This window comes from Thunnus albacares, chromosome 15 (genome assembly GCF_914725855.1).
Source record: "Thunnus albacares chromosome 15, fThuAlb1.1, whole genome shotgun sequence".
NCBI classification, from domain to species: Eukaryota; Metazoa; Chordata; class Actinopteri; order Scombriformes; family Scombridae; genus Thunnus; species Thunnus albacares.
In genome coordinates this window covers 7,340,321-7,363,996 of record NC_058120.1, presented here as the reverse complement: position 1 = coordinate 7,363,996, position 23,676 = coordinate 7,340,321, and the positions used below count along the sequence as shown (strand labels likewise).

The following is a 23,676-nucleotide window of genomic DNA, read 5'->3' as shown; positions in this document are numbered from 1 at the left end:
AAAAACGGTTTGTTTTCACCGAGAGGAAGAAGCGCTGCGGACATTTACCGCCGCAGCACCGATTTTTAAAAAACGGTTGTAACAGTTGTTTTATATCTGGTTGCCTCTCTCACACAGCGGCTTTCTTAGCTCGCCATGGCTCTGTGCGGGGGTGTTGGAGCCATGGCTTTGCCCAGCGAGCTTATCGTCCATATATTCTCCTTTCTGTCCGACCGAGACAAGCTCCGGGCCTCGGCCGTGTGCTCCCGGTGGAGGGAGTGTCTCTTCTACCCCGCTCTGTGGACCGAGCTGAAACTGCGGATAGGTGGTGGTTGTAACAACGGCTCCGGCTCCTCCGAGGAGACCTCGAGACTGGAGTTCCTCATGCGGAAATTCGGTTCTTTCGTGCGGGAGCTGCAGCTGGAACTCGCCCCAGTGGAGGGTTATCTCAGCCCGCTGAACAACGACCCGTCCTCCCCCCGGATGGACCAGCCTCCCGGTGCAGACAGCGACCCGCAGCTCTCCGAGCGATGGAGAGACGCCATGGCCACCTACTTGGACCAGGTGTTGTGTGTGTTTACCAGCATTCGCAACAACAGGTAACTTGACGCTGAAATTCGCTCTGAAAAATGTCTTTCTGTGTGTGTGTTTTTATTCAATTGAAGAAATGTGCATGACGCTATTTGTTGCGTAGCTGTGAGCTAGCTTAGGTAGCTATAAACAAACCCTGACATTAGGAGTTACGTAATCATGTCTCTGCGACTGAGCCAACGTTATCCTTACATCTCTCAAGTCGTTGGTAATAATAATATTCCTCTGCTTATTTTTACATTTTTATAGTCATCAAATAATGGTGTACAATGTGTGTTTCAGTGTCAATGCAAGTCAAACGCTTGTCTGCGTTTCTTTTGTTGCCAGGCCTTTTTTTGTGATACATTGGTCTCTTCATACCAGCAGATACAATGCAGCACTGGTGGTGGCTAGAGAAGGCTTTGTTGGCTGTGACTTGCTGATATCAGCACTGACACACACACATATACAGTGTATGTGTAGGTTATATATATTTAGCTGTGTTATATCGATAATTGCTGTGGGATATAATCATCTATGTGCTGCATCTGTTAAAAAAAATATCCACTTTGTTCATTTCCGCTGTGAAATATTTGCTATGTTGTAAAACTTTCTTTTTGAACGCTAAGATTTCTGTGCAAAAAGCTTCTCCCACATTCTCTATTATTCTCTACAGCGCTTTGAAGTATTGAAATAGCTCCCATCCAGAGCTGTGCAGTTCATGTCTTAGTTCTGCTGAGGGGGCTGAAAGCTCAGCTGTTGTTTGGGTTCTTCTCATTAAGCAGTTTTCCAACATTTTCTGTTCAAAAGCCTATTGACGAATCTAACAAGTGTCCCAGTTCCATACTGAAGACTAATTCCAACACAGATTTGAATATATTGTGCATTCATGCTGGAAAGGTGACACAATTGGGTACACTCAGATGTCAGTGTGCTCACTTAATTTGCTTGATTTTTACATAAAGGGCTGCAAACTGTTGTCTTTTTAATTGGATGGTAATGACAGAGCTTCAGAAATATCTCAGATAACAAAAACTGAAATATTTTCATCCTTGGCAAGGTCGCGCTCGTTGGTGCGTGACTTTCATCGTTTCCTGTCAGTACAAAACAATAAAGTATGATCATTTCTTGTACACTACGGATACAGTGAAGATTAGTTTTTAGTACATTTTGTATTGTACATTGTAGTGTTGAACTGGGACACAGATCTAGTCTGTAATGGAACTCAAGCTGGGATTACTGCAGGCACTGTGCAGTTTTTTAGTTCCAGGCTGCCATAAGCGAACTAGCATTAAAAAATAATGACAGTGCAAGTGATTATTTTAAGCAGTATGTCATAATCAAATAAAATAATCTTATCCTGTCATTTTTTTTTTTATACAAAAGATACATCATCTTATAACAATTAACATTAATCGAGGAAGAATCGCTTTACAAACTCAAACTTCAGCCCTCACATTATCAGGTGATTGAAAAGCCAGTTTTTCTTTCAGTTTGTACATTGGTACTGGTACATGGCCAAAATAATGAGAACAGATAACTCTGTGTTACTTAATTAGTGGTTTTGCACACTAAGTAGCTGCATGTGAGACTGTTGTTGGTTGCATTGCACAGGCATTTTGTAAAGCTTAGCTCTCAGCTGATTTACAGGAAATGGGTTACATCAAATGTAATGTACACTGTACCCAGTAGTTAGGCTCGTTTCATGTGTGGCGTGCTTGCAGGTGATGATTTTTGCTTACAATTTACATTGCTGATCTTCCAAATATCACCATTGTCAGAGCAGATGTAGATAGCCTGTTTGGAACAAGGCAATTGTGTCCATTGTGACCTCTATGCTTACCTTAACTGCTTTCAAAGCATCAACTGTTGGCAAATGGACTGCTGCTTGATTGCTGCCAATTGTTCATCTATTTTGGGTACCAGGATATAGCAGGCTGGAGACAGCAGAGCAGCCAAATGCAGGGCAGCCATGGTTCTGTGCATGACAGAAGACATCTCAGCAATATACAGAACCATGGCTAGTGGAGATGGCACAAAATGGCTACAATTTAGGTGTTTTGATTGGAAACAGTTTGTATGGCTGCTGTTCCTTTTTTATTGAAAGTTCTCAACATCCTCAATTTCTTAAGTGTGATAGAACTAGATACACAACTTAGAGCGATAATATCTTGAACAAATGTTGACACAGCAAAGAGATGACAAAGCAAGTATCCTCTTAAGACCTTTTTACAAGTGTCTTAAAGGAGTAGGTTTGACTCAACTTCAGTCAGTTAAGAATACTAACAATAATGTAGTGGGCTGTGTTGCTTTTTCTGATACAAATGTCTTGTTAATGACAAACTCATGCAGGTTTTTTTCTCATTTTGAATTCTTAAGAAAACAACTCGCTATGTCCACTGTTGTTGAAAGCAGATCTCAAATATTACTTAGTATTTGCTGCTGTTCATATAACTATTCACTAAGGTTTCAAATGGGATTTGCACATAAGAGAAAAACAACTCTTTTTTTTAAATTTCTTTATATCTGTTGAATTTCTTGCTTACTTTATGACATGTTTGTGTTTTTGTTATCATTGATTGATCTAGCATCGAATGCTTTTGTTCACTTTCCGTCTTTCTCTCTCTTTCACTCCCTAGGAACCTGCAGAAGTTGAGCCTGTATGGAGACACCTGTATCCTCCAGCAAAAGGGACTATTGGACAGCTCCAACCTGCACCAGATTCACCAGGGGGACAAAAAGATCAACGAGTAAGCATGAGAGTAGCAACATAAGTCATTCTCTGTTGAATGTCAGAAATAGTTGTATTCACTAGTTGTTTCTTGCACTGTAAATGAACCATCCTTTATATAGGACTGCATGGTATTATATTGGTAATGGATTGATCGCAGAGCATGATTGGACAAAATCATATTATCTACTGCAGTTTATCCTCAGTGACTGTTTATGTGGGAGTGGGACAGTATTATAAAATGGCTGTGTTGGCACCCGTGTTAGGATTTGGAAACAGTGTGTGTTGTTTGGTGTCTCAGAATGATAATTGAGTTAATAAAGGGGCGGATGTTGTTATCTTCGTACTAAGCCTCTACTGCATCACCACAGCATGTGCACATCCCCTTTCAGTTGTAATTTGAGACCCAGATGATGTTGTTAAAATATTCCTGTATATCAACTTCTGTCATCATGCTGGGTTCGTCCCTGATCGGGCATTTTGTAAATCTAACGTCAAATCTGAAAGTTCTTTTCATGGCAGTTGTTTTCTATAAAAGCTTTCTCCTCCTCCACCAAATAACACAATTGGCTTCTCAAACAAACTCAAGGAGAGCTGCAGAGAAGTAGATCATGAGTTAATGTGTAAGCACTAAGATGAATTAAACATTAGCCGTTTGGCCAACAGTAGCTAATGAAAGCTTCCTAACTTGCACGCACCGACTTAGAGCAAACTCCAGTTGAGCTTCAAAGTTCATTCTTGACCTTGTAAACAGCAGCTGACAAAAGAATCTAATGAGTCCCATTAATAGCCTTTGTACAAACCACATGATCTTCATCAGCAAACAACATCTGCTCAGTTGCCACATAACATTACATTCATTTGGCAGACACTTTTATCCAAGAAGTGTCTTCAAACTGGAAAGGAACAAGAGCTAGATGTCATTAAATTGAAAGTGCAACCGTCTCAAATGACCAGCTTTTTTCTTTAAGAAGTGAAATGGATGCCCTAGCATGTTGTGTTGAGGTGCAGTTTTCAGTCTATGGCGAAAAGTTGTCATGGAAATGTAGATGTTAAAATTTTCATTTATTTCTGAGGAAATAACCATGTTGGTTGGAAAGTTGAGCTTCAGTTCATTCTTGATGGATTAATTGATTCTGCTTTAAAGTGGGACCAAACATCTACATGCATTTTAGTTTTTTTGTAATGTTATTCTCTGTATAGAGTCGTATGTACAGTACCAGTCAAGTTTGGACACACCTTCCTTTTCACTTGAATGAGAAAGTGTGTCCAGAACTTTGACTGGTACTGTACATGTCAGATAACTCAATCATGGTCGGCATTTCAACGTACTCAGCCCATTGGCTCTCCAGCACAGTATACTAATCGTTGACAATTTTGATGGCCTTTTCTGTTTGAAGATATTACCTTGTTTCCCTCCCAGTGTCACTGCACTTCACATTTATAGCAACCACTGTGGGTTTGTTTTGCATTTTAGTGGTAGGGAGGTGGGTGGTATCACATGATAATGTGATGTCAATGAACACCGTCTGTGCTGTCCGTGCTCTGCTTTGCAGAACAGGTCTGAAGGATTCAAAGCAAACTGAATTACATCAAACTGCTCTTAATAACTTCAGATTAGAATGAACTAAAAACTACTTTATGTTCAAGTAGAATTGGACATACCCAAGTATAGTCTCTGTTTGACAACATGATATTAATATGATATTTGATATCTTAATGTTAATCAATTGTATGTCGTCAACTAAGGTTTCAGAACGGTCAGCTTTCTTGTCTCATTTGAGCTTGCAGGCCTGTTTATATAAAAGCATAAAAAATTACATTTTCTTAGTGCAGTGTTTTTCTGTTAGATATCTTTCTCTTTGCACAAATGTATATCCTGATCCTGTTTTTCTTTCTTCACCCACAAGGTTTATTTTAAGGATGAATTTTCTCTTGCATTTGTTTTGAAGTGGCATGAAAAGCTCCATGGTTATGTTAAATTTAACTAGTAGGAAGCTGTAGTCATGCCGGTAAAGTGAATTTAAGCTAATTCTCCTCCTCCCTCTCCTCATTTCCATTCCTCTCTGCTCTCTGCAGAATCCAGCAGTTGTTCATGGAGTTGTTGTCCAACAGCAGGCAGCTGAGGTGGTTGTCCTGTAGCTTCATGCTGGGTCTGGTGACTCCCTGCTCCTTAGCCTGTCTGTCAAATCCTTCAGCTGCGACCCTGCAACACCTCAGTTTACTGGACCACCAGCTGGGTATGTTTCTGTATCTGTTTGTCTGGTATAACACAAACAGAATAGTCTCATTAAACATAGAACATCAGCATCAGTTAAAAAACCAATGGTATTTTATTGATTTAACTCCAGAACATTTGAACCCATAGTGACGACGACTGTAGTGATAATACATAATTATTATTTTACAACTTCTCCCCTCTGCTGAATTTTCTTCAGGTCCCCTCATCTCACCATCAGAGTTGGATCGTCTCTCTAATCTTCATTCTCTGGCTCTGGATTTCTCTGATCTGACTTCTGAGCTTTGTGGTCTGCTGGCATCTCCACGCCGTACTCCACTGCATCGCCTTTCCCTGCTGCTGAATGGCGCCGCCCTGGAGTTCAAACCATTAGAAGGGACAGCTACAGAGGATGACTGGAAGGCACTGGTACTGACACTAATTTGAACAATTCAATAAGAAAATATTCAAAATTTAATGAATGTCAATGAATATGATGATTATTTCACTACTTTTTTATCAAAGAAAGTGCTTCAATACAGTTGTAAAACAAAACATTCCATCCTTTTTTAAAATAGTGTTTCAAATCTGAGCTTCACATTCAGACGTTTGCAAAACTATCAGAATAGCTGTTCTCCTGACTCATAGTAGTCATATTATGATATTGCTCTGCTCTAAATTTAGCTTTAAGTGTCGAATTCCTCAGTTTTTTGGATGACTTAGCTGTCTCAGAGGGTCTCTTCAACATGAGAGTGTGTGTGTGTGTGTGTGTGTGTGTGTGTGTGTGTGTGTGTGTGTGTGTGTGTGTGTGTGTGTGTGTGTGTGTGTGTGTGTGTGTGTGTGTGTGGAGGAGGAGTTGAGCCCCGCCCTCGCTGAAACACAGACACACAGGCAGCAGGATAGACGCTGCAGCAGCGTGCCTGTAAATGACACCAAAACGCATAGTTTTTTCTGTTCATTCGACATAGGCACTGTGAAAAAACATTTAATAATGGCAGGGAAAATCCTGATTTTTATTAATTGTATCCACATTTTGACATCCACAGTTGATTCCATTTTTATTATCAATTCCTCGATTCCGCCAGTGTTTGCCACATTACCGAAATCACAGTGCTTTTAAAAAACATCTGATTCTCTTCCTCTTATTTCCAGCCATTAAAGACATAAAATGCCCCAAAAAATATATTTAAAAAAAAAAACTTTCTATACAAGTCAAGTTTACCTGATCCTCCCCAGGTCCGTGTGAGTGCCAACCTGCGAGTGTACATCATGACCCTGGAGGTCGACAGCTCAGAGCTCCTCAGGGTCCTAAAGCCCAGCCTTCCTCTGGAGCGCCTCCATCTTGACAGTTACAGCACGCTGGTGACCGACGCCACCTTGGAGCTCATCTCTCAGCAATACAACAAAACGCTGACTCACTTCCTGCTCCTGAGGGATGACCCCGACTTCCCCGACCTCAGTGTCAATCGCAACGAAGATCCGTTGGTCCTCTTGGCATGGAGATGTACTCAGCTGGCTGTACTGGTGATACATGGTGAGTTCAGCTTGTTGTTCCAGTGATATAAACTGACCTTTGGTTTATGCTTGTCTGTGCTGGACCTTCTTTATGATGGTGTATATATAGTGTACATATGTGCTTGTTTGTAATGAGATCTGAACTGGTTTTGACTTGTGTTTTTAAAATCAAGAAATGGTACTGACTTCTGTGATTATTTTTCAAAGTCAGTTGGAACCATGGCTGACCCTGGACAGACAATTTCATGTTTATCTTAAAGATACCTTCCAGACACGTATTAAGACATACAAGTACACTTTCCACTTTCAGCACATGATGTGAAAAAGGTCTTGTAGTGTCAAACTCTGCACATACATCATTCTGCACAGTGAAGCTCAAACATCCAACTAAAGTAACAAGAAGCAAAAACATATTTGGAGTAGAGGGGAACTTGAACTTTAAACCTGCATTAATTTATTTTTTGGCCACTTAGGGGCAGCACAGCAAGCTGTAAACACAATACTGACATATTCTCACCTTATAAAGTTTGGCAAACAGTTGCCTATTTACACATCCAACAGACACAGAACAACATTAGCATTCATTTGGAGTTATGTTTCTGTCCACTGGAGGAGTGCAACAAGTGCAAAGTTCATTCCTCTATTAGCTCTGTTTTGGTCTCCACCTACTCCTGAGGTTAAAAAAAACAACCCAAAAAAAACAGAGCTCTTAAAGGGTAATTCTGATGTTTTTCAAGCTGGACCCTATTTTCCCGTCATTTGGCTAAGTGACTAATGGGGACAAATTTTTGGAATTGATCCAGTATTGAGCGAGATCACTTAAGCCAGCAACCATGAAACAGACTGCAATGTAATCCTTGGGGGCAATTGCACCCTGTCAATGTATGTCCACTAAAAGTGCTTGTTTTTTTCTACTGACAGGCTCAGATTGTCATTATAAGTGTCTGTTTCGCCTCTACTGGTCTCATTTCTAACATCCCTTTTACTTCTACTGTTTCCATACGGGAGCGTGTTTTTGGATGTTTACAAAAGAAGAATTCACGCTGAATCTTATCAGAGCTGACCATTCATTTGAGGTAGCATAACCTGAGACATAGATGAACTTTTAGCAAGAATTATTTCCAAAGTCATGGTTGTATATTAGACTGATTTCAACAATGTGGATAAGGCCTTTGAATTTGATGGCCTCCCGTATTATTTGAGCCAGCGTATATGGATGAAGAGCTCCTAGAAATCGAAGAGAAGATGAGGAGAGAGAGAGAGAGGGGCAACAGGCAGTGGAGGGTGAACCAGCTGCTGCAAGGCCGCAAAGCTCGGGAGACTGGTGGTGTTCATGCCCACAAAGGAAGAATGCCCATGTTGTAAAAAGTGGGACCTGTTGCTGCCCGGTATTGTGGCCTTGATAGGTCCAGGGAATACCTTGGACACTACGCTATGCAGTGCCACCATGTCAGAGGATCCCCCTATGATCAACAGGGCTGTGCTGGAGTCATTCTTTCATATTCCCAAAATAAACTGGAAGAGGTGGCTCTTCCAGCCAGTGCAGAAGAGTATTGCCTAGCTGCATCATCACTGCCATCAGAAGCAAGTACCCCTCCCCCACCTGCATGTATATTGGGTTCAAGGAGGCAGAAGACATATTCAGAATAACCTGATATAATCCTGTATACACACCTATTTCATGAGTCAGCCTTCAGTAACTGTTGTTTTGACTGTACTGCTGAGCCATCTGTTGAACATCTTCCATCCTTTATTATAATAATAATAGCAGGACTGTTTGTCCTGTCTTTTCAAATCTTTGAATACAATCACTGTAAAAGCAACACACCGACTGAGTTACATTAAGGAGGCAGAAGACATCCAACAATGTATAGAAGTCAACAAGAAATGCTTAACAAGAAAATCAAGCTGTTGACTAGTTCAGCTTCACTATTGTTTGAACCTTGGCATATGTCAAGCTAGTTAATCTGCCTTATCAGGCCTTGGAACAAGAGTAATGTTGTGAAGTAGTCTTCTTTGGCTTGGTTGATGACGGGGCAAAGGCTCGGAGTAAACAACACTCTGGTCCTCTCTCGTCTTCATGTGTTAGAACATGCTCCACGAGGTCATGATGGAAGTTCTGCTTTGTGCGTTCATAGATGGTCTTTGAAAACCATTTGTTTGTAATATGCGTTTATATGTACCAGACTTCCCCTAAGTGAAAAACAAACAATATCATTATGTAGTTCTAGTTCACTATCTCATTGATGCATATGAATTCATTAGGTCGTTTTAGGTGAATGCGGTTGTTATAGCAGGAAATAGAGCTGAACACAATACTGGTGTATAAAAAGATTTTTCTATATCATCATGAGCACTCAGATTCAAAATGACTGCTTCTCCTTTCCTCTTTATTTTTCTTTTTTACACCACAGCATCATGCAGCTTGCACTGTCTTGCAATGAACACTATAAAGAGTCAAGAATACAGAATTTTTTTTTTTTTAGTAAAGTAGAAACAATACTAACAGGTCCAACTTTGGCAAGTATGAGTCTGTTTTTTGTCTTTCTCCAGGTTCTATACAAAGGTAAGTGTGACACATAATGTTTCTTCTTTATCTTACAGGTACTACACAGTGGTTATTAGATGTTTCATGGATTTCAACATTTCTCAACTTTCCTAATTCCATTCTATATCTCATGAAACATGTCGCTGATCTCTGCACAGAATATTTTCCCAGCTAGTGCACAATAACAACATAACATAACTGGGCTGAATCTATCACTAGACATTCCCGGTAATTATTCACATCTTTACGTTCCTTTGTTGTTGCCTGTGGTCTGCCAACGTAGGCGTTATGAACCATGACTCCTCATGGAGTCATATCTGAAGTGTAGCCTCCTCTGAGCATACTTCAGCATGGAAGAATGGTACACCTCCAGAGATCTTGTGTTGGTGCAAGTTCAAAAACCACAGTTTGAGCTAAATCCACGTAACCTGACACGCCAGATGGTTTGTTACACAGAACCATCTGAGAAATCATCCATGGAAACTGTTTGGTAAAGGGCAGGCACTTTCAAAAAATACATGGCAGGTGATTGGATGAACCATCTCCTCATCACCGACTATCACCGTCTTACCTTGCGAGGCAGCTGGATTCACAATGTTGACAGCGACCTCCATCGGCGCGCACAATCCTAAAAAATGAGAACAGACTCTAAGTGACACATTTATCCTTGGAAAACACAAAGTATGGGAAAGGAACCCTAAATTTGGATTATGTATCTGGGACAGCAGATAAGGAATATCTTTTTGCCTTTTGGATTATACCAGAGTGGAAACAATCTGAATACCATTCATATCCAGCATCCTATCAATCATTTTTCTTACGCCGATGATAACATGGTCTCTAGTCATTGATAGTGTATTAAAATTACTAAATAATCTCATTATTTCCCCTTGTCACCTTTACATGAGTCACATGACCAGTACAAGTGGTTGGAGATCTTTGTTCTCTTTATTTGATGCAGCCAGAAGTTTCTTCTTCACACCTAATGCTGTCCTTACACCAAACGACTTTTCAAGCGATTTCACTGTCGCAAACAAATTTACAATGTTGGAATAAAATTATGAGTTTTGCAAGAGTTGAGGCGCGCTCCCATCATCTCAATCGTTTAGTGGACAGTGGTCATAAAACACAGCTCTCTAAGGTCAGTCTTTTTCCTGTCTTGACGTTCTGATAAAATCAAACATGTTTAAATTAAACGGAAGTTTTTAGTCTTGGCTCATGCAAATGGTGACAAGAACATTGTCAACAACGAACCGCTCTTTCCAGCACCATACAGGAAGCAGCAAACCGGGTAGTTGGTAAACATGGCAGGGACTCTGGGGAGGTTCAAGAATGTGAACAAGTCTCGGTTGTCTCGGACTGTGGAAAAGTAGAAGAAACTGGTGGAGTTGTGGAGTGAACAAGAGTGCTTCTTTGACATGTCCTCCTATTTGTACCACGACAGAGTGGAGAAGGAAAAAAAGAGGACAGAAATTGGTGCAGCCCTGGTTTTTCCGAACAAACCACTACACACACAAGGGCAGCTGTGGCCAAAAGCTGCTTCTGTTTCTGCTCCATTGTTCAACAGTTTTTCTTCTTGTAAATTTCCACCAGGAGCTGGATGGGAAATAATCTCAAAAGGAATCTAGTTGTAGTCTTGCAAATAGTGACCCTGCAAGATCCCCAGTCTTTGTGTCTGACTAAAAACTCAGTGACAAAATGTCTTAAGATGTGAGACGGTGTCTTTTCAAAGTCTTCGAGTGTATGGTAGGCATAAGTAAAACAACAACAACAACAACAAATAATCATCGAAAAGAAAAACAGGTTGAAGTTAGAATAGAAAGATGTACAGTATGTAACAAACAAGTTCAGTGTGTCCCTATCCAACAAAGGTGGTTTATGAAAGCTGCGCCAAGTGTGGCACAACATTCTGTTGGCAGAATTCGGAAATGCGCAAACACGAACCATTGTTTTTTTTTTCAACTTTTAGAAAGCATTAGCTACAGCTCTCTATACTCCAACACAACAAATTCTTCCTGGCACTCCTCTCTCCAACTCTAACTCACGTTTCCACCGTTGTCTTCCTGCAACAACTCAGTTCTCATGAGACTTCTTCAGCAAGTCTTCTGTTTCATGTTAGACGCTTATAATAACAATCTGAGCCTGTCAGTGGCAAAAACAAGGACTCTTAGTGGATGTACATTGATGGGGCACATTTTCCCCAACGATTACATTGCAGCCCATTTCACGGTTGCCAGCTGAAGCAATCTCACTCAACACTGGACCAATTCCAAAAATGTTTGTCCCCGTTAGTCACTTATACCCCAAATTATGGGAAAATGGGTTCCAGGTTGAAAAATACCAGAATTACAGAAAACAGCTGCCAGCTGCAGCCGGAAACAAAGCTGATCCAAAACAGTAAAGTCGCTGGTAGCAAAAAACTAAAACAATGAGCTGAAAGAAGCTAAAACTCTCCATAGGTTTTAATATGTGGGTTTGTCACTACATTCAACATTACACATAGTCATTTCATCATTTATTAATGTAAACATTTTGATTCAAGCAGCTTTAAGTCATGTTTAGAATAAATGTCTGTTGAATTGCAGTTTCCTTTGTAGTAAGCAAAATCTCAAACATGAAGAAATTTGCTTATTGTGTTGCATGTTTTCAAATACTCCACACCACTAGACATTGCAGTGAATATTTCCATTTTGTCAGTGCTTGCCCTCAGCAATTGTCACTTAACCTACAGGAAATTAGTTTGTCTGGAATTGGGTCCAAGTTACCTCTCGTCATTTATATGTGATGAAATGTTGGTGGAAGAGAAATCGCAGTCCTAATTACTGTAAATGCAAGCCTATATTTTTATTCTTCTGTTCATTATATCATCATATGTCATGGTTTGTTGAGTGTGCCGCTGCATTTATTATTAATCTCTGATGTTGGCAGGATTAGTCCAACCTCCCTGACCCCGTCTCTCTGTGCAGGTTACACTGTGTGGTCCCATAACTTGGTGGCCATCTCTCGGCTGCGAGGCTCCAGTCTCCGTGTCCTGACCGTGTCTGAGGAGAGCATCGACTTCGACCCGGACCAGTCTGTGTACATGGAGGGTGACCCAGTCCACAACCTGGTCAAGGAGGTGTCGCTGGGCCTCGGCCGTGTCTGGCACCCTTGCTTGGATTCCACCATGATGTTGTCTGAACCCACCCAGCACTTCCACCGCGAGCTCCACGCCTTCAGCATGGGCATGTAGGCAGGGACGGCCGACCCAACACATCACGGCCTAAACTGTGTCAAGACCAGGCCAGACCAACCAGGTCCATGTCAGCTCATACCTCTGAACTGGGCCAAAAGCAGACTCAAGTGAGACATCTAAACTAGATCTTAAAACAATCTATAAATTACACTTATGAGAACGGATGTGAGGTGATTGTTTTTATTTTATTTTTATTTTTTGTTCCTTTCAGAGTGGTTTTAACACAAAATCAAGGCCAACCAATTTTCAATATGTTTCTTGTTTTCCTGCTTTGCATCTTGATTTTCTAGTTAACCAGTGACTTGAAGAAACAAAACTTTAATACTTTAGATAAATTGCCCAAATAGGAATATCAAATTAATATCAGATATTCCAACTAATTTTTTTTTTCTGATGTCTCATCAATCATTAATCTCTGACCACCAACAAGACTTGTCTGCTAAAAAGAGTCTCCCTGCTCCTTGAAATGCCCTCTTGTCTGGCACGGCCCAGTCTGGTCTGGTCTTGCCCACAAGTATTCAGAGCTCGATGTCTCTCCTTCACCTTAATAACCTCCAGAGCCTCTGTATGATGTAACTTTGATTTGTTTTTGTTTTTTTATTTGACTTTCTTCATCTCTCCCCGCTCTGTGTATAATCTTGTTTTTCCTGTGTGGTGGTTCCCTTGCCTGTATAGGCTTTGTGTGTATTTAAATACAGATATATTATTATCCTGCTCACAGCTAGAACAGGACAGGTAGGCGGGTTGAGTGAAGGACCAGTGGGATTCAGAGGGGGAATGGGAGGGTAGTGTGTGTTCAGACACAAGCTACTAGCTTTAGTTGTGAAAGTTTTTTTCTTTCGCTTTTTTTTTTTTTTTTTTTTTTTAAAAACCTTTGCTCTGTGTCTGTCTGATCCACTCTAGCAAAAGTTGGAGTTTGTTAACGTACCAATCAGTCACTTCCTTGGTAACACAACCTTGGCTGCTTCTGTTGCTCTGAAAGAGCACCTCGTGCACTTGTCCACTAGTTAGAGAGCCTTGCCAGCAGGGTGGGACTTTCCACTCTAAACTGGCTGACTGTGGCTGGTGTTAATCAGTTTTAATGCAGTTTTCAGCAACAGCCATGTCAGTGCCATGACTCAGATTTATGACCACTGCTAGGTGGTAAGTGGCATTTCAAAGCCAAATGGTTTTACTGAGGAGTTAGAGCACCTTACTGTTGGTGTTATGGAGAATAATGTTACATGCTTGCCGCCAACACACTTTCCACCCTGCTCACTTGTCGACTTTTTTTGAAACCCCACTAGTCGGCTAAATAGGGGAGCCTTGTCTTCCGACTGACATTCAGAGCCAAACTATAAAATTCAGCCCCTCACAATACAACACACCCCTACTCTGTTCAGCTTTTCTCTCCTGTAGAGGTCAGGCCTTTCTGACTTGTATTCCAGAGCCCTTTTGCATTGAACACTTCTGTCATTTGGTATCCCCGAATAATTCTCAGCACATGCTAACATGGAGGCATCAAAGGGGAAGCTTGACAACAAATGAAAGACAAGAATAAGATTGTGCATCATGATATAAAGAGCTCTGAAATTCAGGTGCATACAAATCTTCAAATAGCTCTGTGTTAATCTGATGAGAAACTTGGTTTTCCATATTCCATAATGCCATATATATATATATCAGTGTTTTGAGTTATTGCTTCCAAATGTTTGGTGAGGCCATGCTAAAACAACACCAGTATTCAGCAGACACAGCTTCCTATGGTTGTAAATACCCAGCTTTTGCAATCATCCCAGCAGCTTTGTAGGTAGGAAGCTGAATTTCTTAACAGTGGCTTTCTTGTTACGTAGTAAATGATTTCATGATTAAGAACAGGGAAAAGAAAAGGATGCACTGAATGTAATTAAACTCTCATTCTGTCGGCCAGTTAGTCAGGTTTTGCGTTTTTTAGGGAAGGCTTACTGTATAGTTATATTTGCAGCAGAAATTTGGCAGACGCATATCCTGCCACAACAGTCAAGGCTGCTGAATAAATTAAGTCTGGACATTGTAGGTTCCACTGACAGCCAAGACTTGTTATTTTTCTGAGAAATGGCACCTACAGCACAACATGGTTTGGGGTCACGTGTCTCAAGTTCTCTCTGTCAGTCTCAGGTAGGCTTTTTAACATCACTATGACCAGGACAGTGGTGATGATGATGTTGCGTAGGGTGTGTGGAAACAATCAGTTATTGTGAGATATTGTTTTATTTTTAAGTTCCTCTTGAGTCACAGTTGCCTTGGAAACAGCCCCTTGTTTTTTCTGGATACAGTTGTTGTTGTTGTTGTTGTTGTTGTTGTTAATGATGATGTTGTTTATCTTGCCATCTGATAAACCCTCGCTCTGCCTTGGTGGAGGGTCCGCAAACCTAATCATACATTTGTTTTCAAAGATTTAGGTTGATAGACTAAAGAATGGCACATATTTTATATCTCCAGTAGATGTTATCAGGGGGTCAGAGAATAGCTGCAGAGTTGTAGAAAATCCATGCTGTCAATGGAGGACCTGCTGGGCCCAATTAATGTCTGAACTGAATGTAGTCAATTTTCTGGGGTGAAACGATTTTTGTCTGGCACAATGGATCTTGTCTGACTACTGGCTTGTTCCTCAGGCTTTCAATCACAAGTGTGAAGGCATGACTTTGATTGAATCATAGGCTTGTTTATTGTCTGATTCTAACTTTTGAAATCAATGAGTGAATGCCTTTGCTCTAATAAATGTTATTCAAGCTCTCAGTACTCAAGACAAAATCTAGCAACTAAATGTCTTACTCTAGGCAGACATAAACAAATGCTAGTTGTGAGTGTTACCGGTCGATAACTGGGCCCAGTGCAGTTACATCTGATGCTCCAGTGTTGGGACTGCTGAGTGGTTGTGACAGCTGTGGTACACTCGTGTCTTTTCATTAAAGCTTTTCCTGAGCAGAGTTGGGATTTTAACAAGAAACTTAAAGTTATGTTGGGCTTTAGGGCACCGAACTTTCTGAAGTGAATGCTGTCAACCAGCCATTGTTAGGAAAGTTGCAATCCCACATGGCTACAGCTCAGTTATTGTTGAACACACCATGGCTTTTAGAGGTCGGGGCAATGGCATTGCAGACTGCGAAGGTCCATATCAAGGTCTGTAGTTTACAAGGTCGAGTTGAGATTTTTTTCCATGGACTGATATGGAACCAGCGTCATACAGTGTGCTAGCGCAATGAATTGGTCCTAGTGATGGGCCTGTGGTTACCGGTAGCTTGCTTGTCTGTAACAGGACCTTGAAGGTTTAGCCATGATAATCTCTAGTCCTTGGTCCATATCTCAGGATAATTGCACTTTGGTACCAAGAGTTTCTTTTAAAGGCTGTCTGTGGCTATATATAGAGCTGTGCACTCAAACAAACATACTCAGAGGGGATAGCAATACCAACATAACACAATCAGACCAAAATAGGTTGTTTTTTTTATCCTATCTTTCTCTTCCCCTCCTCTAATTCTTCCTCTCATCTCTTTTTAAAGCTCAGCTTTGTTCCTTTATGTGAGACTTTTAAGTAGTTAGAGGTTTGTAGTGTGTGCAGTCATCACCTGATAAGAGGGGGTAAAATCACAGCAATTTAAAATAAAATGTAATGTCAAACTAGACAGTCATCTGAATCAAGCAAATTCAATTTTACAAACAGATTTTAACCAGCTAATTTTACAAACTCCACCCCTACTTACCATGTGTGCTTCTTCCTCTGTTCCCTGTCCTCTCAAGTCTCCAGATGTTGTTGGTTCCACACTAAAAGTCGGATTTCACTGTTTGGGCAGTCCAACTTGCTTTGCAGTTTCACTGCCCAGAATAAAAGGAAGGGCTGTGGTTTTACCAGACTATGGTCAGCTTGAGCAGAAAAAAAATCATTTAACCATAATATGATACACTAGATATATTCCCAATCAGACAGTGTATAAAAAGGATTGTTCTAATCATATGTTTCACTTCAAGACAGTTATGAAAAAAGTCCTATATGGAGGCACTAGGATAAATCTCTTTATCAAAGGTTAGTGTGTTGACTCTTTTTAGGAACATCAAGGCCACAAAACTGGAGGGAGAAAGAGAAAAGATGATGTAGATAATATGCATGAGAGCAGAAAGGCATTGCAAAACAATGTCTGCTTTATTTTCAGTTTTTGTTTCCTCCCCAAAAACACATCAAAAAGGATTCTAGTAAAGATGGTGTGCAGAGAGCTCTGTGTTGTCTTTGCAAGGAGAGGAGAGGTGAGACAAAGTTCTGCCAGCAAGGCAATGCTAACAGGCAAATCAGATACGGTTTGACACATTCGGAGGTTACATTAAAGCATAGCATTTTGAAAACTACTGACCTATCCTTAATCCCAGTGTGTCATCACCAATAGCTAAATAATGAGCCATATTGTGCCTAAAAGCCTCTGGAGTCTCACTGCTTTGCAAACCTCTGCTCTCCCCGAGTTATTGGCTCCGTGTTATTTGTTTGTAGATGTCGCTGTGATTGTTCGTTCACTCTTCAGCATAAACGAGCTACAGTAGCTAGGGTTTCAGCACACACGTGTTTTCATTTCTCTCTTGAGTGTGCCTGCTGTGTCTCTGCGCAAGTTCTCATTCAAGTGTATCCAGTAGAAATGTGTGAATAATGGTATGTGTGTGAACAAGTTGTCAGCAGTGCAGCCATCATATGTTTTTCGGCTTGTTTGTGTATATTTGGGGGTGGGAGGGTGGGAGGGGGTGTGCTCATGTTCAGTGTAGTCTTATCACTTCTACTGCAGCAGGAAACAGGAACAGAAATCGTTCGTTCTCAGGGTACAATCGGTTTTCAAAAAGAGGAGGAGGAGGAGGAGGGAGAGTAACAATAGCTCAGGCCTGTAGCTCACTCTTATTAGGGGTCACTGGATCTGTTCTCCTCCCTCGATGTGTTTTAAGCTGCCAAAGACCACAGTGGAACAAACTTAAACCCAGACACAAGTCTATCTGAAGTGCCCGTGTACACACACACACACTGGCAGGAGGCTGGTCCAGTAGTCTTCTTCTACTCTACTTTTCTGTTCTGCCATTTCTTTCTCGTTCCTACTCTTAGCGGTTTCTAGTCCACTCCACTCTTGGTTACCCCCACTCTTTCCAAACCCTGCCCATGTTACACTGCAGGCCATACTGTGCTGGACCAGGAAATCTTGTGAACAGCTCGCATTGACAGCAGAGTTCTTGTTCTGTGGCTGCAGTGAAAACAAACCAAAGCAGGTACAGTATGTACGATGTTGTGTTGGTGACTGCGGTTTTCATTTGACAAAACCCAGAGACCCTTGTCCAGTGCGGTACAGCTCCACAGTGTGACAGAGGCTAACGCAAAGGGGTCTTGGAGTTGGACCGTGTCAACAATATTTTGCTCACCACCATATTCCTCCCTCTTTCTTTTCTTTCTTCATCACCTGTTTCACTGTGAGGAGTGAGTGAATGTAAAACTAAAGGCGAGGAGGACGAGGAGTTTGGTTCAATCTCAGAACACGTCAGGGACTAAACACTGCCAAATGCTTCCAGAAGCTACTGTCTGACAGACTGTAGCCTTCCCAGCGAGGACAAACACAAGGTTGGGTTTGGAACCAGCCACTATCAATATGAGATTAATGGGGATATTCTAAAGCATGGCAGTGAAACTCCTTTACCAGGCTGGAGCTGGAAGTTTTATGACCGTAAGGCCAGTGTGCCTGATCTGATTCGTTGTATGGCGAGCCCGCAGCCAAGGTCAGATTTGACTGGAAGTGTTTGGTCCCGGGCTTTTAGAGCTGTAAAGTGATTTGCTGCTAGAGATCTGCTAGGAACAGAACATTCCACATTGGGGGGTCGCTCAGGCCATCTGACTAGCAAACAGTTTACCACGTGGCTAAAGAGTCTGCATGAAAATTAAGACTATATATATACATATATATATATATATATATATCTATATAAACTCTATTTTTTTTACTTTGAATCTGTTTTTGAAGGGATCGGGGATACAGCAAGCGCTGACTAGTCACACCAGATAACCAGCTGGTCTGAGCAGAGCAGAGGTGTGATACCATTTAGAAGTGGTCGTTTAAAGTGTGTCGCTATTTCAAAGGTCAACTGATGTGTGTTTCTGCAATGCCAAGCTTTGCTTTCACTTGATGCCCCAGCATCCTGAGGCCATTAAAGGGCCTTTTGTGTCCGGTACACAAAAAGAAAGAAAGCAACTTACTCTGACTGTGCTAAATATAATGATTAACTTCTCTCTCAATAAAATGAGTTTGTGTCACCCATTGAATCACAGTAAGAGGAAGTTAATCTGCATATTTAGTACACTGATACACACAGAGATGACATATTCGCTCTGGATACAGGGGAGCACCAAGAGTCTGGGCAGAACTATTTATACACCACATGCAGACCGAGTTTTGTGTATGATTACACTATACTGTGTATACACAGAGACTGATTGATTGACACGCAGCGAGATGAGCCTTATTTTTAATGCGTTACATTAAATCGACCAGAGTTTGCAAGGCTCTAGAGCAGAGATGGGGTGTCAGATATTCAGGAGACCATTACCAGCAGTTACTGTACATTAATGTGGTTGCAGCCAGTTCCATCTTCCCTTTTTGACCTGTTTGTTTTTTTGTTTTGTTTTGTTTGGTTTTGTTTTGGTTTGGTTTGGTTCTGTGCTCTTTATATGCATTCATATAGAAATCCTGGAAGATAGCGGGGTCCCTGTGGCCTGACGGGTAATAGAAACCACAGAGCTGGCCTCTAATGTCGTCCATCTGAGACAGTTAGCCTTGACAGCTTATTAAAACTGTGTCGAGATTGCAGAACTGTAGATATATATATACTATACAGGGATCTGGGTATGTCTGTCCTACCAGGCCTAAACATACAAAGAGTTGAGTTTGACACTTGTGTACTAACGCCTAATAGCCAATACTAATACCATTGACATGGACCGAAGTGTGAGTGTGTGTTATTTTAGTACCAAAGCAGCAGACTGCGTCAGATCTGCATCAGTCTAAACACAGGCTCCGAGCCACTGGCGGACACACATCAGACCAGTTTCATTTCCACTTTGATCATTGCTCAGACTCAATGCCAACTTGAGAGTTTGTAATGTCGCCTCTCAAAATAGCTGTAGAAAAGAGGTAGTAAGATGATTGTGGATGTAAAACTTTTCCCAAAAAAAAAAAAAAGATTAGTGGAAGGTTAAATATTTCTGAAAGACCATTAAGAGACAAGGTTTCCTCATCACAGTGTGAGATTTCAGATGCTTCCTGTGTGTTTCATTTTTTTTTTAAATCTAAATGCTATGACCACAGACTACTACCAGTACATGCAAGACATGAATGAGCTCACATAGGGCTGGACTCATGCAGGAATGTGAAGAGTCTGATTAACATCTGGATGTAGGGTTCTGTTACTCTGAGAAAAACACTGGATGTGCATTGCACTGGTACAAAATCAGGCCTGTGTAACAGATACAGGTTAGACGTGTATGAGGCTACATATAAGCTCATTGAAGGGGAGGTTCACACACATGAAGGCCATACGCCACACTTAGAGCCTTAGAGGATACTCCAGTTTTTAGTTTCAGCTGTAGTTGACACTAAAACTGGTTTTCCAGCCAGCATGTGGGGAGATTTTTGACATCTTAAGTGTGTGATCATATACTTGCCACTTTGTAGTTTTAGAACAGAAATGACACTGATAGCATAACCCGGCCAAAGTCAGTAGCTGCGGCTTGTACCATCCAGATGATGGGTGTAGCTCTTGGCTATACCAAGGAACTGATAGATATTCGTGCTCAGTGTCAGCCAACTATCCTCATTTCGATCTCAGCTACTGTGGCTCTGATGTTTCTGGCTGGTAAACAAAGTCTTTCTTGTCAAGTCTGGAGAGCCAAACCTCCTAATTAGCCAGGCAGGCAGGCCTGCTGCCCAGTCCAGCCTCACAACTATGCAAGAGGAATGCATATAATCCACACTTTTTTTTTTTGTTTGTTTTGTTTTGTTTTTTTTTTTCATTTTATTTTATTTTATTTTTCTCACTGTCACACAGTAGAAATGAAGACGTAAACTAATAAGAACTTGCAATGACAATACTTGGCCTTATGATGATTTATGAAATCTTATCATTTTGTTTTTAGATCTTTTGATTCTGGTCAGCCAGCCCAGCGACAGCAGCGGTGACGGCGGGCTCACTCTTGGTCTCTGTGAGACTGGCTAGACGGCCCCAGTTTTATTGTGGTACGAATGTTGTGCATTTGTTTAAAATCAGGACAGTTTGCAATAACAGCAGTCGTACTAGTGGCCACAAAGGGGCACGAGCAGTGCTGACAGCGCCCGGCTGCGTCTTTAGAAAACCATAGAGGAAGAGATATAAACTATATGAATAGATATATAAACTCACACAGTGCATATTTGTATAGGTATCAACAATTCATTACCGTAGTATTCTCTTATGCAACACATGTCCGGGTTCAATTTATGAACATGAAGTATATTATGAAATCACACAGACTTTGTAAATCAGAAGCGATGTTGTTTTGTGTGTTTTGCAAAAATGGTTTTACCATCCTTAATGTTGAACATTCTGAGCGTTACGTTCCTGTGTGATTGTGTTTGTTAAAGTGAGCACATAGCAGTGGGTCTTACCTTCTTTTCTGTTAGCAAGGAACAAGACTTCACCCAAAACACAGCTGGACCAGATTTCAAATACATTTGAGTACTTTTCTAAAACGTTAAATCCGATCTGCTCTGAAGTTTTTAACTCAACTAAATTATATCTACATGTTTCAAACAGGTTCAAAGAGTTTCCTCCAGTGTCAATACAAAACTGCTTTTTAATTGAGGACTTTTCTAAATTTAAGACTCAAATCATATGAACCTTATTGATTTGAAACCTTCCCAGCAGTTTTTTGGTCTAGTCTGCAGGAAAAAAGAGTCCTCTTACTTGGTGTGGAACCGAGCTCACCAGCCGAGAGGACAGATTTTATCATTGAGAACAGTGTTGATCCATGTTGGTTCTGTTGTGGAGAAAAAGGGAGGGTTCACGCAAGCCTCCATGTAAAACCTCTTAACTGACAGATGGCGTACACTTTGAGGGGGTCAACCTGCCGAATGTTGATTTGAATCAGTGTTGAATGAATGCTTCTCTTCTTTTTAGTCAGTGAATAAAAGCATCAAAAAAGCATCATTTGCTTCCATTGTCTCATTGTTTCTCTGCCTCTTGTCTTCAGCTCCAGCAGCTATAAGTCAGTCTGGGGATACAGATACAATACCAAGACCTTCTGAGGATTACTAAAAAAAATTGTTAACCATGGTTTTAAACAAAAAAAGCACTAATTAAATACAAATGTTTTGGTGTGATTTTTGTTTGGCTGTTGGGGCCCACCACAAATCCTCATCCTCAACTCAACATTGTCAAGTAAACAAGTAATAATTTGTGGTTTACTCAGCTATAGGTGTGTGTGTGTACACCCTTAAGTTTCCTCTGGGTTTGATGTCACACTAGATAGTGTAAGCTTGGTCACCTGACTACCTGAATGCTCAGCTTTCAAACAAGAAACGGGAAGTAGTCACTAATTCCTGTGTAATATCTTACTGCAAATCCCTAAAGGAAAATAACACTGTCCACTTGTTATCAGTTAATAAAGGATTTGTGTCTGAGTTGTGCTTGATTGACAAAAGTACAGTACATACACTATACAGGTATTTTTAGGTTACAAAAGAAAATAAAAACAGACTCCACCAAAGGAAGGGTAGTTGATGAGTAGGGAACACTGGTATGAGTGAATTGGCTCTTTAGAAGGGCTTGGTGATGTGCACTGAGGGATTTCCTTTGAAGGGGAGGGGGGAGAGACGGGAAACAGCTGCGAATGAGATTCAACCACTGTTGCCATGACAACAATGGAAAATAAGAAGGAAAATTATTGGTTGGTGAATGGAGGAGAAACAGATATCGAAAGGCAGAGCCAAAGCAGACAGACGGCAACTGAAAGTTGACGGTTTTCACTATTCTCACTCTCTAAACTTTAAAATAAAAGAAAGAAATACCCTTTTCTTGATTGATAGAAATGTAAGATATAACACAAATATAAGGCCTATAATATAAAATACTGAGAGAAAACAGCAATCCACCCAACTCGTGGACCTACCAGCCGCATCGTGTCTTCACTGTAAACTGAAGAAAAGCATTTTTATGGGTTTTTTTCTCATATTTATTTTTACAAGTAGCCTAGCTGGCATTAAGATATCATCCTTTCACATCTGGTCAACACCTGCATGAGCCTTACAATGTAATCTGATGAGTCATAAAGTGCTAAGAGGACAAGCAATGAGATTTGTCTGCATTTTGAGACATCAAAACCTACAAACTGAATAGTTATTATTCAAGTCACCTTAAGATACAGCCTACCGTCCAAGTAGACTATTTTATCCAAAGATTAGAAATAACTTAATGGACATGAACTACTGTCACCCAAATACACAAAAACACATGCCGACATAACAGAGAAACATGCTCACTGCTAACTTTAGTTTGTTTACTGCTCCTTTCAGACCGCAGACAAAGAGCCTGTTCATGTATGGATAATGAGACTATAAGATTATGATGTTGTGCAATTAAGCTGAAACAATAACATGTTTTCACAGTAACCGCAGAGGTGACTAATAGCAAACTGGGCGTCATTCAGTCACTCAAGGTGTTAATTTGTCATCGTCAACTGGATACAACAACAAGAAGGATGGTATTTTTACTATCTAAAGGTTTACTGTGATATTTGTAGGCATTTGTCCTGCTCTGTCCTGTAAGTAGCAAAGACTTACTCAACTTGAAACTTGAATAGAAATAGTTAGGAAAAT

At 40.8% G+C, this 23,676-nt stretch overlaps 1 protein-coding gene across 3 annotated transcripts; it reads left to right on the top strand.

Annotated features, from left to right (window-relative positions):
- The first annotated feature begins 9 nt into the window (after window positions 1-9).
- LOC122998647 (F-box only protein 33) lies at window positions 10-22,006 on the top strand. 3 transcript variants are annotated; one of them, XM_044375613.1, is made up of 7 exons: window positions 10-578; window positions 3,189-3,299; window positions 5,360-5,520; window positions 5,719-5,927; window positions 6,735-7,032; window positions 12,528-12,789; window positions 20,961-22,006. In XM_044375613.1, the coding sequence occupies exons 1-7, from the start codon at window positions 136-138 to the stop codon at window positions 21,001-21,003; spliced, it is 1,527 nt and encodes a 508-aa protein (XP_044231548.1). In that variant the 5' UTR covers window positions 10-135; the 3' UTR covers window positions 21,004-22,006. The 3 variants fall into 3 exon arrangements, 2 of the variants coding, with proteins under 2 accessions (XP_044231548.1, XP_044231549.1); XR_006407459.1 differs by having other exon boundaries at window positions 11-578; window positions 12,528-12,903; XM_044375614.1 differs by lacking the exon at window positions 20,961-22,006 and having other exon boundaries at window positions 11-578; window positions 12,528-16,418.
- The last annotated feature ends 1,670 nt before the right edge of the window (window positions 22,007-23,676 follow it).

What these genes read in the sequence shown, in the direction of transcription:
- LOC122998647 (XM_044375613.1), top strand. Translation starts at nt 136, where the DNA reads ATGGCTCTGTGCGGGGGTGTTGGAGCCATGGCTTTGCCCAGCGAGCTT. An exon ending in AGGATGACTGGAAGGCACTG is followed by an intron (nt 5,928 to 6,734) that starts GTACTGACACTA and finishes GATCCTCCCCAG; the next exon opens with GTCCGTGTGAGTGCCAACCT. An exon ending in GGCTGTACTGGTGATACATG is followed by an intron (nt 7,033 to 12,527) that starts GTGAGTTCAGCT and finishes CTCTCTGTGCAG; the next exon opens with GTTACACTGTGTGGTCCCAT.